This window comes from Primulina huaijiensis, chromosome 6 (assembly GCF_012295235.1).
Source record: "Primulina huaijiensis isolate GDHJ02 chromosome 6, ASM1229523v2, whole genome shotgun sequence".
Taxonomy (NCBI): domain Eukaryota; kingdom Viridiplantae; phylum Streptophyta; class Magnoliopsida; order Lamiales; family Gesneriaceae; genus Primulina; species Primulina huaijiensis.
The window spans coordinates 17,664,392-17,678,308 of NC_133311.1; the positions used below are offsets into that span (position 1 = coordinate 17,664,392).

Below are 13,917 nucleotides of genomic sequence, written 5' to 3' on the forward strand. Positions count from 1 at the left end.
CTGAGTACGCCAAAACTGGACGAGTCTCAGTGAGTATAATGAAGCCGGCCTACAAGGTGTCTGTACAAGGAAGATCAAGGAGCAAATCACCCTCCTCGTAACTTAGTTTCAAGTTAACATCCAAGGGTGTGCTGCGTGGTTTGCAACCAGTAAGACCCGTACCAGTAAGCAGTTGAAGGGCGTAATGTCGTTGACAAATGGAAATACCCCTTGATGAGTGTCATACTTGAACACCAAGAAAGTAATTGAGATCACCCAAGTCCTTCAATTTAAATTGATATCCAAAAACAGCTTCAAATCAGTAGCTTTTTCTTTGTTATTTGTGGCAATCACCATGTCATCCACATACACCAACTAGGCCAAAAACACATCACCGCGTTTGAACAAATAATGAGTTATCGGCGAGAGATTGAATAAACCTAATGCGAAGCATTGTGGAAAAAAACTTAGCAAACCAATGCCTCAAGGCCTGTTTTAAACCATATAACGATTTGTGCAGTTTACAAACCGCATTCGAAGGTAAAGACCCCCCCTGTCGATGGTATCACAGGGGCAACGACATATACACTTCTTCTACAAATCACCATGCGAAATAGCATTATTAACACTAGCTGCGTCAAAAACAACCACAGATGGCTGCTAAGGCCAGAAAAGTTCTCACTGTGACTAACTTCGCAACAGGCTCACTGTGACTAACTTCACAATAGGGTAAATGTCTCAGCATAGTCAATACCCTCACGTTGAGTATACCCCTTGCCACGAGTCTCGCTTTATATAACTCCAAACTTCTATCAGCCAAGAATTCGGCATCATACACCCATGACTCTGATACTACTTGTGTCATGAAAGCCACATTTCTCTACAATTACATGATATTGTTCACTTTTGGTATAAACTCTCGTGTATTTACCCAAAATATCTCGTACCAATGGATATATTATTTCATATTATTATATAATCTTTCTCATATATTTCAACGTGAAAATTTGATCCCAAAAATTTCTCGTTTATTTTAAAATGAATATTGTTTTTCAGTAGAGAGAATAAATATTTTATTATAATTGGATCTTGAGTCGATGATTCATCTCAAATTTAAAACAAATAATGCCAAATGGGCTAGAAGACGTCGACATTGAAAATTCAATTTTAAAAGTGTGAATAATATTTCTTTGGATTGTTATTTTTTTAAAAAAAATAAATTAATAAATACATATATATTATAAAATGGTAAAAAATAAGAGTGATGCTACATGTACATCTATATTTGTACATCAAATTGTACAATACAACAAATTCAATGTAAAAATTCAATTTGTCAAAATTTCATTATATATGAAATACAAAATTTCACGATATAACAGTAAAATCTCGCGATATTATGGTGGTAAAGATCGCAATAACAATATATTGGTGATATATTTAGCATTATTAAAAAAAAAATAAAGTAGAGAAAGTGACTTGACTTGCCATATCCATTCTTGGTCAAAGCGCCAATATTTTCACCCAATCATAGAATTTAAAAATAAAGAAATATAAATAAATTAAAAAAAACCCAACCCTATTGCAGAAAACACAGCCACACTCTCTGCCTTTTACTCACTCTTACTCTCTCCCCATTCATCGATCTCTGGTATGTCAAAAGCAATCGTCTCTCAACTATTTCTTTTGCATTATTTACATTGATCAACTCATTTTAACGGTTTCTTTATCAATCTAGTTCCCCACCCTTCGATTTCTGATGCTAGAATGTACGTTTGATTGTTGATTTTATGTAAATTGATAGGTTTTGTTTTTCTTATTCTGTGCTAATGTGATTGGAAGATTTGATTGATAGAACTGCAATTGGTTTAGAGCTTTAACTGAATTCGTCATTTTGCGTATTGTTTTTCATGTTTAATTTTTATGGTGAAGAAAATGTTGTGGATCTTTCTGCGTTGTAGGCTTCGTTGAGTGTTATTTTGGGATAATTACGGCAGAGATTTTGCTATGGATTTTAACTTCTGTTGCTGTGGCTTTCTAACGTGAATCGCTACAATTTTATGGATTTAATGGAGTAATATGAAGCATAGGAAGAGGCTGTTTATTACATTGACTATAACCTTTTTCGTATTATTGAGATGTTTATTCGTACGCATTGGTTTGTTCCATGCGCTTAATTGAAAACTTCGAAGATACAGAGAGACGTATATCCAATTTGTGGTTGTTTATGGATCCTGTTTAAATTAAATACCAGGATAGCTGTATTTGTGTTGCTTTTGCATTGTGTCCTTATGTTACTTTTTTCTTCTCTTAAAAATCGTTTCTACAACTGATCGGCGAATTCAATCACTTTCGACTAGATGGATCAGGTAAATTTACCCAGCTTTTGTGTATGTTCTCATTAGTTATTGCGCTTAATGGATTGTGATATTCCTGAAAATTGGCTGCAGTATGAAAAAGTTGAGAAAATTGGCGAGGGTACTTATGGAGTGGTGTACAAGGCTCGTGATCGCGTAACAAATGAAACAATAGCTCTGAAGAAAATCCGTTTGGAGCAGGAAGATGAGGGAGTGCCAAGCACAGCTATCCGAGAGATTTCTCTCTTGAAAGAGATGCAGCATGGGAATATTGTGAGGTATGTAGTGATTACAACCAACATGGCTGCTTACTAAATTGAATGTGAATGCGGGCTGTTCAACTTACACGCATATGCCATTTCCAGTTGACATCGGCATTGCATCTAATGCGACACATAAGACAATTTCAAATCAGATTAATATTTTTTGGGGGATGTCTTAATTGAAATGGCTCTTTCTGTACGTTTTTGTTATCCATGCCATGCACTGAATCACCAATACATTAATACACTATTTGGTTGTAGGTTGCAGGATGTGGTGCACAGTGAAAAACGCTTGTATCTGGTTTTTGAATATTTGGATTTGGATTTGAAGAAACACATGGATTCTTGCCCAGAATTCTCAAAGGATCCTCGTCTGGTCAAAGTGAGTAACCTCTACTGCCAGTGCTGGTTTGAGAGTGTGATGCTTTGAGGATGAGTTTGACGCCTGAGGAGAGTTTAGATTGAAAGATTCATACCTTTTGAATTCATCATATAGGGAAAAAAACATCTTATTGTATTTAAATGAATGATATGCTTCATTCTTTTTGTTCACTACTTATGTGAATTGTTTTTATTTGTTTGAGTATAAGCAGTGTGGTCCAGGGGTTGGGTGTCTTCTCAAAGAAAAAGAAATCTGCGTCTTTTGTTTGCAGATCAATATTATCATTGAATCAATGCTCACTTTTGTAGATGTTTCTGTATCAAATACTTCGTGGTATCGCCTATTGCCATTCTCACCGTGTCCTTCACCGAGACTTGAAGCCTCAGAACTTGCTGATAGATCGCCGGACCAATGCATTAAAGCTTGCAGATTTTGGATTGGCTAGAGCATTTGGTATACCTGTCAGGACATTTACGCATGAGGTAAATGGTTTCAAACTTCGCATGTGGTAGATGGTTTCTAACTCAATAATATTTTCATCTTCGAAGCTATTGCACATGGCCCTTGGAATTTTTGTCCCTCCAGTAGTCTAGCTGTTATTTACGTGAACACTAACCGATTTTATTATGGACAAATAACAATAATATAGCATATGCTTTACACTAGTATGATATTTCCCTGATAGTAATTTTTTGTGGCCAAAATTCAAGTTCGTCCAAGGCTGCAGTCTCTTTAGTTGTAGACCTCAAGCAAAGAGGTTTAGATATTACCTCTAGTTTACAATCAGTATTGTCATCTTAAACCCAGCTATGAAAGGAACTTGTATCCTGATCTATGCATTGTTTTGTTTGCCTCAATTACCATTGTTTTTGTAGGTTGTGACACTATGGTACAGGGCTCCAGAAATACTACTTGGATCGCGCCACTATTCTACTCCAGTGGATGTGTGGTCAGTTGGTTGTATATTTGCTGAAATGGTAAATCAGCAACCATTGTTTCCTGGGGACTCTGAGATTGATGAACTCTTTAAAATTTTTAGGTAATATATCTGACCTAAAATTGTCTTCTTTCTTGAGCTCATCTCTTTCTTTTGAGATGGCTTGAAGCCCCATTGATAGTTCATTATCATGATAACAAATGAACCTAATGATGCTTTTGCTACTCAATGTGTATAAACTGTTAATTGCTTCGTAAATGATTTCTTGCTTACACATCAAAGTTCAAATGGGCGTACTTTTCCTTTGCCATTGACTTAATGGGGACGAGATGCATACACTGCTAACAAATTTGATGTATGTATATGCCTTGCAATGTAATTGTGCATTTGTGATCTTTTCCCCAAACGCATAGGATTATTTGTGTTTGAGTTGTTAATGGGCCAGCAACTATTTGTATGAGATCAATTAAAAACAATTGCAAAATATTTTTTTATTTACTAAAGCATGTCCTGTATCATTAATGATCTAATTTATGTTTTGTTGTCTGTAACACAGAGTCATGGGTACCCCAAACGAAGATACATGGCCAGGAGTGACTTCTCTTCCTGATTTTAAGTCAGCATTTCCAAAATGGCCATCGAAGGTGATTACTTTTTTTTACTTTTTTACATTATATTTGTGCTTATTACTTTCTTGTTTGAAACATTTAGGACTGGTGTTAATCGTTAGCTCTATTTGCAGGATCTGTCTACTGTGGTTCCAAATCTTGATGCTGCTGGCCTCAACCTCCTTGGGGTAAGTTTTTTCTGCAGACGAGGATATGATAAAGAAATATGAAAAAGGAATAGTCTAGTTCTTATTTAACCCACATGCTAAACAGAACTTTAGCACGTGTGTTCATCGAAGTTGCTCTGTTTTGCTTTAGGAGAAACTTTTATGTACCTCATCTAAATGTAGAAAAATTTACAAAATACCCTTGTAGTTAGATGGAAGACGTCTCCGTTGTTTTCTTAGTGAGTCGTGTGGAAAGATAATGATTCTGCATTTGTTACACACACACACACACACGCAAAACACATATATTTGTGATTTGAACTCCAGCATGGATGCCATTTACCACCAGAGCGATAATCTTTTCATGTTTTTACGAAAGAAATGAATCTGTTGATTATATTACTGATATTCTCACTTTCATAGAAAATGCTCTGCTTGGATCCCAGCAAACGGACTACAGCCAGAAGTGCTCTCGAGCACGAGTACTTCAAGGATATTGGATTCGTCCCTTAATTGGATCTCCTTGTCCCAATGCAAATGTATATTGGTATGTGGCATCTGAAGGGGTTTTATACTGTCATAGAAATCTGATAAATGCGGAAAAATTTACCTCCCTTTTTTGATTGCTTGGGTATGAATTATCATCGAAGTTGTTTTGGCAGCACAAAAACACTGCAATTTCTCAATTGCTAATGATTTTACTCGCTCACAATCCCAGCCCCCTTTTATCGCGTGCTTGTGTCTATTTTCCTTTTTTAATTTTTTCTCGTTTGGCCATTTCACTGTGCGGTTATTCTGATGTAAGACTTATTAGTTTTGCTCTTTCTCGATTAATTTAAATGGTGTGCATTTTATTTGTTTAAACGCGGTGTAATTTGTTCCCCTTGGCGCTGTGTTTTGGCTTTGTTCTACTTCATTCCCATCATCTTACTTTAACATAGTAAAATAATTGCAAAAGTTAGTATAAACTTGGTTTCATTGAAAATCCGGCGTCTAAGTTCCTTTAGAAATAGTAATGATCATGCAGTGTCGTTACTTCTAGTGAGAATAAAATTAGTTATTTTGATAGAGTGATATAGCTAATTGTTAAGATAGTTCGTATATTTATAATTTTCAAGAACTTAATTCAATCAATGTGGGACATCTAAGTAATAGGAAGAAACCAAACTTACGAATCTTGGAGGATCATATTTGGCATTAGAAAATTTTCGACGATTTCAAGATTGACTCTATAGCAACATGGTTATCCCTTTGCTAAATGTCAAAAGTTTCTATTTTATATTGGGGATTAAACAATTACTTACCTATTTATAACGTCGCTTTATGAATTTTTCTACGATATATCTGACGTGTTTTTCTCAACACTCCTATGTGATGAAATTTTAAACTTTGAACTGTCACTTGATGTCAAGTTTTACTAAAATAAATGAGATCTATATGATCGAACATCAAGTGATTGTAGACTAAACCAATTCAATCATCTGAGAAATCAAATTGGATGATACTTTTTTTTATTTGAAAGAACTTTCTAGTTGATTTCGTGTTTGAGGTTTTACTTTGATACTTTTTTCTAATAAAATATAAAATAATAGTAGTGTGTGAAAGTAGAATTTGAGAAGATATATCAATCACCAAATTAGCACCATAACAATTTTTTACTTGGTAGTAATATATTATAGTAGTATCAATATCTGTATGTTTTGTTATACACGTATTCGAGTTCACCAGTTTTTTCTTAGCAAAATTTGACAGCTAAAATTTATCTAATATGATTACAAAACATTGAAATTTGTTAACAAATGTAAATTTAGGCTATTTACTCATTTGTTTCCTCTATCACAGAAATTAAACCCATCCTTGAGACACATGCGTTTGTATTAAATAATACAAGAATATTTTATATGACATAAACTAATATATTATTTTAAAAAAAATTAATCTAAATAATATTTAATATTAAAAAATAAATATCTCAAAACATTATGTTTTTGCCATAAATTGTTAAAAGAAATGTTGCATTTTGTCTTTTTAAACGCGTGCCCAACATTAAAAAATATTTTATGACTCGATCCAGTTTCATGCTTTTCGTTGCTAAGAGATTGGCCTCCACAACGACCTAGTTAGAGAGATACAAATGAAATGATTCATTAAGTATTCATCTCCAAGACAAGATTAGAACCTAACTGTTAAATCGTAAATTTTGCAGAATTGGCGAAGGGGGTAATAAATATATGGTTTGTTTCGTTGCCATGATGTGTGTTGAAAAAAATTGGTGACTCACTTGTCAAAAAATAAAAAAAAAAAATTGGCGACTCAATAAATAATATAGTATAGGTCTGTGGAAGGACACTGACCTATTCAGCCACATCGCCACAACTGTGATCATGCTTGTCTCCGCAAAAATCCCATTGCCTGGTAGATGTTATTGATGGTAACTTCTGCTATGGTCTCAGCTTTGCTAGCACCCTCAGCTAGAATGCCATCCAAGTAAGTGGCATCAGACATAATTTCTGCATAATGAACCTGCACATAACATGACTTTCAAACTTACAATCAAAGTAAACTACTTTTGCTCTGAAGATCCACGTAAACTAGGTATTTTCATCAGGAGAAAATTGACGAAAAGAGGGCAAAGAGACAAAAGGTTAACTTGAACGGTTGGTAAAGTGTGGTTATTTTATTTTGGGGAGCAAGAACAATAATTACAGAAATTTTAACAGAATTAACAACACATTCATTTTGGTCGAGCCTTGATATGAGATAACTGTTTGCCGCAAATTTCAAATCTACAAACAAAATATTTAGAACTTTCTCTGATTTATGGCAAAAACTTGTGTGAGACGAGACGGTCTCACGGGTCGTATTTGTGAGACGGGTCTCTTATTTGGGTCATCCATGAAAAAGTATTACTTTTTATGCTAAGAGTATTACTTTTTATTGTGAATATGGGTAGGGTTGACCCGTCTCACAGATTAAAATCCGTGAGACGGTCTCACATGAGACTCACTCCTGATTTATTTTAATGCTAAAGAATCTCTCTGATTTATTTCATTCTTGGAACTCAATGTTCGTGATATTAAATTTTTGAATTTAATATTTTATATATTATAAATTCGACTATAAGAGTTTACTTCTTAGAAATTGGAATACCAGAACCAACACAAGTAGGAAAAATGGCATCACTAGTATGTGAGAGAACACATAAGAAGTGGTTTTGGAAAAAAAAATCCAAATCTAGCAGTTCTTTTATAGCATGTATTCAACTATTCGTGGTACTCGAAAGACATTAAGATGCGGAAGTAACCTGGATGGGATGAAGATGCTCAATTAATGCGTCAGTAAGAAGGGTTTTAAAAACTCCCCAATTCATATTCTTGCATTCTTCTTCAACTTCCTGCATCGTTAAATCCTCAAAATTCAATGTCAGAAAACTATTTAGTATTTGCCAATTTGGCTACAAAAAGACTAATTTAGAGAAACACCCAAATACTACTTTTTTTTTTTACTTCTGGATACGGGCTTCTCAAGCACTTTTTAAAGAGCAGCTCTATCCAAATGGGAAAATACCAAGTTTTTTAAGAGAGATTTTGCATAAAGTGCTTCCTCTAGAAGAGTTTCTCCATAAAAACACACACATAATGATAGAAAGGAGTGTTCTGATTGAACTTGAAAAATGCATGACGCATATAGAAGGCAGGGGAACACGGAAAAATATTCCTGACAGCAATGCCAAGATAAGCAACACATTTTGATTATGTCTATATAGCAAGATAGGAACTTAATCCATGCACAATAGTTTGCTGCGCTTAAATTAAGCTCCAAATCTTCATTCACATTACTATCTGCATTGTATGTGAGTTTAGAACATAAAGAATGCTGGAGTAAGTCTTGCGCATACCATTCCATCAATAAATTTAAAATATAATAGCCTATCAATTTTAAATTGATACAATAACAACATATAGGCGAGATAGTAAGGCTTCAAAGAGTTCGAGAATGAGAGGTGAGCAAATGAGATTTATAGGTACAACCACCAGCAAGATTTTCAGTTTGAAGATTAGGTACCTGTTTTGTCTTGTAGGTAATAAGCTGATATACTGAAAGAAGGTTGTTACATTCAGGTCTTTCAGGATTATCAAATTCCAAGCTGCATGATTCCAAATCAACAATCAGAGGGTTACAGCTCAAGGATTTATCTTGGTCACTCAAAAAATTATAAAAATAGAAAAATATTTGGCTCGGAAGCAACTAAAACAAGCAGTATCATAACAATTAAATAGAAATACAACCCCGGAAATGAATCAGTCTTGCAACGTTTTATTTTGTTGGCTATTACCTACAAAACCAGTAAACGAAGTTACATAAGATAGAGAAGATTTACAGATGATAGCTGGAACTTGTACCATAAACGACCTCTTACACAAATAAGCATGAAATGATGCAAACAAAGAATGGTTGACTCGTTGCTTTCTAACTCTCAACTAAACTTTCATATAAGAACAATTCACCAAAATAAACAGTGATAATATGATCATATCACTGGTTAGTTGCATCTCTTACTTTTTCTCCCTTTAAAGAGAGTACATAATATCAATATAAATGACAGCCTCAAACAGAAACTGTTACACCACCAATCTAACTAATTAATTACTAGACAAAAAAATGCATCATAAGCACCAAGACATTCAAAGAGAGTAGATACAGGCGGAATTGATCTTACTCACATCTTTTGAATCCAGTAAATTGATTCGAGATTGATCAGATGGTGCAGATTTTGACATCTAAATACAAAAAGATCGAGTTATAGTTGAGGTAGAGGAGTATTCATCGAAAAGGTGAGAAAAATCTTTAAAAGTCGGTAAGAGATTTGAGATGCAACAAAAAGTAAAGAAGATTTCACTAGTAAAAGAGAGAAACAGCTGTCCATTTCCAGAAATTTGCTATTCTTAGTTTGAAAAATTAGAGAAACCATGTCAGTTTTGGCGATAAGGTCATCCAACCATGGGTTATCAGTAATCAATCTGGCCATCCTTTACTATTTTAACACCCTAATGGCAAAGATAACCCCCTAACTTACTGAAGTACATAACTAATAGAAGTTGAGAACCTTGGAAAGACCATCAGTGAGGGACATCACACGAGCTCCAGTGGGTGGAATAAGGGGTTCAGGAACCTATATGCACAACACCATCAAAGCAAATGTTATCCGAACTCCATCTTGTCACGTGTCCACAATTGAATAACATCAAATGAAGAGACAATTGGTACCCACCTTAAAAATAGCACCACCTCGTCTTTGGTCGAAAAGTGGATTAAACAAATCATTTAGATTTCCTAACGACCAAGTGAAAAACAAATAGAATAACAGGAAAAACAAATTGGGCAGAAAGTTAACATTTTGGATATGAATCAAGATTGCTACTGCTTCTTAAGAATGAAAAACGAAGTACATTACCCTCCCAACTGCTTCCATTTTCTTCCTCCATACAAGTAATTAAAACGCTCAGCTAATTCTCGAGTCAATTCTAGGTGTTGCTTCTGATCTTCACCAACAGGAACAAAATCAGACTGCACAAGAATACTACAATTACAAGCATAATGAATAATTCAGGTATTAAAGACATGATTTTACCATAGAGTGGAGGTGCGCATCTTCTAGTTACTAGTTCCATAACTGGAAGAGCAGAAGGCAATGACAAAATTACCTGATACAAAAGAATATCAGATGCCATCAGAACAGGATAGGTTAGAAGTGCAACTCCAACATTGTCATCCCCCTGCATGCAAAAATATAAAAACAATAATAGTATTGATGCGAGTCTTCTAGTTGAAAAAGGATTGATATACATCACTAGATTGCAACATAAAAGACTGCTATGGATGTAAACATTTCTCTAAATAAAATCAATTGAAGGTATGAGATTCCATTGTCCAATTTATGAATTCAAAAATTATGGTGTACAATCAGATTCAGGAATTGCCTACTCTTATTAAACCATATTGTTTCTAGTGAAGAAACAATTTGTTTACACCAAATTTATTCGTTTAAGGCATCTGATTAGAATACTAGCCTCTAAAATTATCAGAAAAATGGAAAATCGTAAAAAAAATATAAGATTCGGTTGTATAAACTGCACACAACCTCCTACATCGGATTTGATCCAGTATTTATTAGGGAAAAAATCAATAATACTTGAGAGAACTCTAAGGTTACATATATGAAAACAAGTCAAAGATTAGAGGAATAAATGAGCTGGAAGCATAAACTCACAGTCTTTCGTGATTTCTCTTTAAATTGTATCATCCGGTTGAGCCAACCTATTGGGCTGGCAGAACTCAATAACCACATCAATTCTACATGAGCACGAACATGAGACTGAACAAAGATTGAACCCTGTAGTCGGAAATTAGACACAGCATATAAATCATGATGCAACAGACCAGCAAAAAATTAATCTTAAACTAGCGCAAGAGAAGGGCAGACCCTAGATAAATCAACACCACATGCCAAATAAATAGCGGCGGTATCTCTTGTCGCTTTTGATAACTGTGATGCATCGTATGGCAACGTTATCTGAAATGAACAGAATCAGAGCAATCTATATTGGTAACATTGTAATATATTGAGCCCAAACGAAGCTTATTGAACAGCCTCAAACTTGGAGAATAGTCAATCGACTGTAAAATGCATCACTAAACTAAATATTCTAGTAACTGTACTTCATCACATTGAACTCGTCATATAAATTAACATAAAATATCCTACAAAGAGAAATATTTCAGGTAAGATGGGGAAGTTGAACATAGAAAGACAGATGTGACATCAGAACAAATAGGTATCAGGAAGGAATCCAGCAATTATTGTACAGAACTGGCTAAATGCACTCTTGCGAGTTCAGCAAACAGTAACAAGAAGTGACTCAAAACATTTAGTTAGCATAAATACTTTACATTGAAAAAATAAAAGAGAACACAATGCAGCAGTAAGTAAATGTCAAGTATCAAGAAATACCGCATGAAGGTCCACAATGAAAAAGAGTGTCTCATAGGTATTCTGCAAGGAGGAATGGAATATAAAGGTGAAAGAAAGGCTTGAAAAAAATATATGTTCATTCACAGTCTGACAATCAAATACAATTTATTTTGAACTTTTTTACTCATAAAATATTTTGTTAACAAACCTGCAATTCAATCCAATTCTTTATGGCCCCAAGATAATTGCCAAGATGTATGGATCCCGTGGGCTGGACGCCAGAGACTATTCTCTTCCTATACAAGAAGCCAACAAATGTGCTTCATTAAGTAAATGTGTTCATCAATAATGTCAAGAAGATGAAGAAATTGAAATTTCCAATTAGAGAGTGAACCAATAATATATCAGAGAGTTCCTTCCTGTTCTAGAAATTAAGCAATGTGTCACACTCTGGCTGATAAAGATGATGATGATAGACTATATTACACATATGGTGTCAATACATGCATCAATAAAATTTATTATCAGGATAACCAACATTGCATCGGGAAATTCAATTATCCTCCTCAAGGAAACATACGCGAAGTTAACATGAGGTCAATGGAAACCTCTCTAAAATGACAGGGGATAACATGGTTGTGTCAACTTTATTTTCTGCTGGTCAAGCATCACAATATAAACAGACATCCCTTGAGCTCTACAACTTTCGAATTAATTAAAAAAATGAAAACGGTAATCTATAAAGGCTAGAAAAAATCTAATAAAAGTGCCTTACATGTTATAACATGATAATAAGATGATTCGCACAAGTATCATCTCTTCCGTTAAGTTTCACGAATTAATCACTGCAACTACTCTAATCTATGCTAACATTGTAGAATTCCACAAGCAAATAACTCATAGAAATTTTTATCTCCAAAATCCTCAACAAAATCAAGCAATAGATATCATACGAAGAGAATAAATTCCGAAAAAAAAACTACTAATGCATTAAGATCCATAGGCGTAGTAGGCTCGTAAAATTGAAACATATGAATATTCAATTCAAATTTGAAAGCAGTTCATTCTACGCTCAATTCAAACCCTTCAAATACAATGGTATCAACCATAAGCAGTCACGAACTCTCACAAACCGATACAGAGAGCCAACAGTAAACGAAAATAATCAGAAACACAATGGAAATAAATCAATGAACTATTTACTTCACGGAGCTGGAGGAATTCTCAGAAGTCGAAGGTTTGGAAACTGCGACGCTGCAAAGGCATCGAAAGCTCCCGCCAATTTGAATTCTCCGTTGAAGTAGCACACTCGTTCTACTCGAGCAATTATAAAGATGAACACGATTCGGCAAGCTTCAAAAAACAATGAAAACGAATCACAATACTGTAAAATTGCAAAGCTGAATCTGAAAAACGAAAACGTACATCGAAGAGATGGAGCGTGGAGAAATGTTGGAGAGGATTGAGAAGTGAGAGAGCAAAGAGCGCCCCATTTCTGTCGCCCGCTGCGTTATCCCTTCTCGGAACAGGGCTTTTAAAATGGATGTGCATAGTCATGCATGGAACCCGGAAAGCACATATTTCCCAAACTGTCGGCCCAATAGTGGTGTGTGGGTTTTCTAACAACTCGGCCCATTCTATGGGGCTTTGTCATCAATGAGGAGAAGAGAAATCATTATTGACAAAAACGCATTGACGATTTGCACTCTTCATATCCTCTTAGTATGAACCTTCTTATTTACCAAGAGGATTCTATTTATTTATTTTGAGTATGTGTCGTGATTTATTAGAATTTAGTTTCGATCCTAAGATTTCGTCTCAGATTTACGTTCCTTGTGCCAAAATAACTATAAACCATGGACGAAGATTTGCTTTTTTTTTTCTTGAGTTAAGTGAAGAGATTATTACAATTGTGATCTTGACTCCATATCACAAGTCATGAGTACAAGAGAACATGATTTTTATTTTATTTGACAAAAGGGACAATATTGCTCAAAAACAAAAAAATAGGGAAGAATTCCAATTCAATTTGATAAGGTCCATCCGAATGGTAATTGCCTATTAGCCGCCCTTTGTCCTCACGTTTGAAGATTTGTGCACGCGTGTTCGGTGTTTCACTCTTTTTCAAGTTTTAATTTAATTTAAATTGTTGTTCAATTCCAATAAACATATTACTTGTGTCAATGTCAGATGTCAATGGTGATCATCCATTCCTTACGGGATACCCTCATAATAATGTCCAAATCCTTTA

The 13,917-nt window shown here is 34.7% G+C and overlaps 2 protein-coding genes across 3 annotated transcripts; one reads left to right on the forward strand and one right to left on the reverse strand.

The window, feature by feature from the left end:
* Positions 1 to 1,593: 1,593 nt before the first annotated feature.
* On the forward strand, positions 1,594 to 5,288 carry LOC140979870 (cell division control protein 2 homolog A). The gene is made up of 8 exons (XM_073445484.1): positions 1,594 to 2,348; positions 2,430 to 2,614; positions 2,861 to 2,981; positions 3,290 to 3,463; positions 3,857 to 4,020; positions 4,475 to 4,562; positions 4,661 to 4,714; positions 5,117 to 5,288. Exons 1-8 carry the CDS (start codon positions 2,340 to 2,342, stop codon positions 5,204 to 5,206), a joined length of 885 nt encoding a protein of 294 aa, XP_073301585.1. The 5' UTR covers positions 1,594 to 2,339; the 3' UTR covers positions 5,207 to 5,288.
* LOC140979869 (tryptophan--tRNA ligase, chloroplastic/mitochondrial) lies at positions 5,168 to 13,235 on the reverse strand. Of its 2 annotated transcripts, XM_073445481.1 has the most exons (15): positions 13,092 to 13,235; positions 12,870 to 13,019; positions 11,875 to 11,962; positions 11,706 to 11,747; positions 11,178 to 11,267; positions 10,965 to 11,087; positions 10,399 to 10,470; positions 10,149 to 10,261; positions 9,966 to 9,987; positions 9,801 to 9,866; positions 9,418 to 9,474; positions 8,983 to 9,029; positions 8,759 to 8,840; positions 7,998 to 8,087; positions 5,168 to 7,216 (listed from the first exon to the last, which is right to left on the reverse strand). In XM_073445481.1, the coding sequence occupies exons 1-15, from the start codon at positions 13,157 to 13,159 to the stop codon at positions 7,076 to 7,078; spliced, it is 1,251 nt and encodes a 416-aa protein (XP_073301582.1). In that variant the 5' UTR covers positions 13,160 to 13,235; the 3' UTR covers positions 5,168 to 7,075. The 2 variants fall into 2 exon arrangements, with proteins under 2 accessions (XP_073301582.1, XP_073301584.1); XM_073445483.1 differs by lacking the exons at positions 9,801 to 9,866; positions 9,966 to 9,987; positions 10,149 to 10,261.
* Positions 13,236 to 13,917: the final 682 nt, after the last annotated feature.

What these genes read in the sequence shown, in the direction of transcription:
- LOC140979870 (XM_073445484.1), top strand. An exon ending in TCAGGACATTTACGCATGAG is followed by an intron (nt 3,464 to 3,856) that starts GTAAATGGTTTC and finishes TTGTTTTTGTAG; the next exon opens with GTTGTGACACTATGGTACAG. An exon ending in CTGGCCTCAACCTCCTTGGG is followed by an intron (nt 4,715 to 5,116) that starts GTAAGTTTTTTC and finishes TCACTTTCATAG; the next exon opens with AAAATGCTCTGCTTGGATCC.
- LOC140979869 (XM_073445481.1), bottom strand. Translation starts at nt 13,159, where the DNA reads ATGGGGCGCTCTTTGCTCTCTCACTTCTCAATCCTCTCCAACATTTCT. An exon ending in CTGATATTCTTTTGTATCAG is followed by an intron (nt 10,262 to 10,398) that starts GTAATTTTGTCA and finishes ATTCTTGTGCAG; the next exon opens with TCTGATTTTGTTCCTGTTGG. An exon ending in AAGACTGATTCATTTCCGGG is followed by an intron (nt 8,841 to 8,982) that starts GTTGTATTTCTA and finishes GGAATCATGCAG; the next exon opens with CTTGGAATTTGATAATCCTG.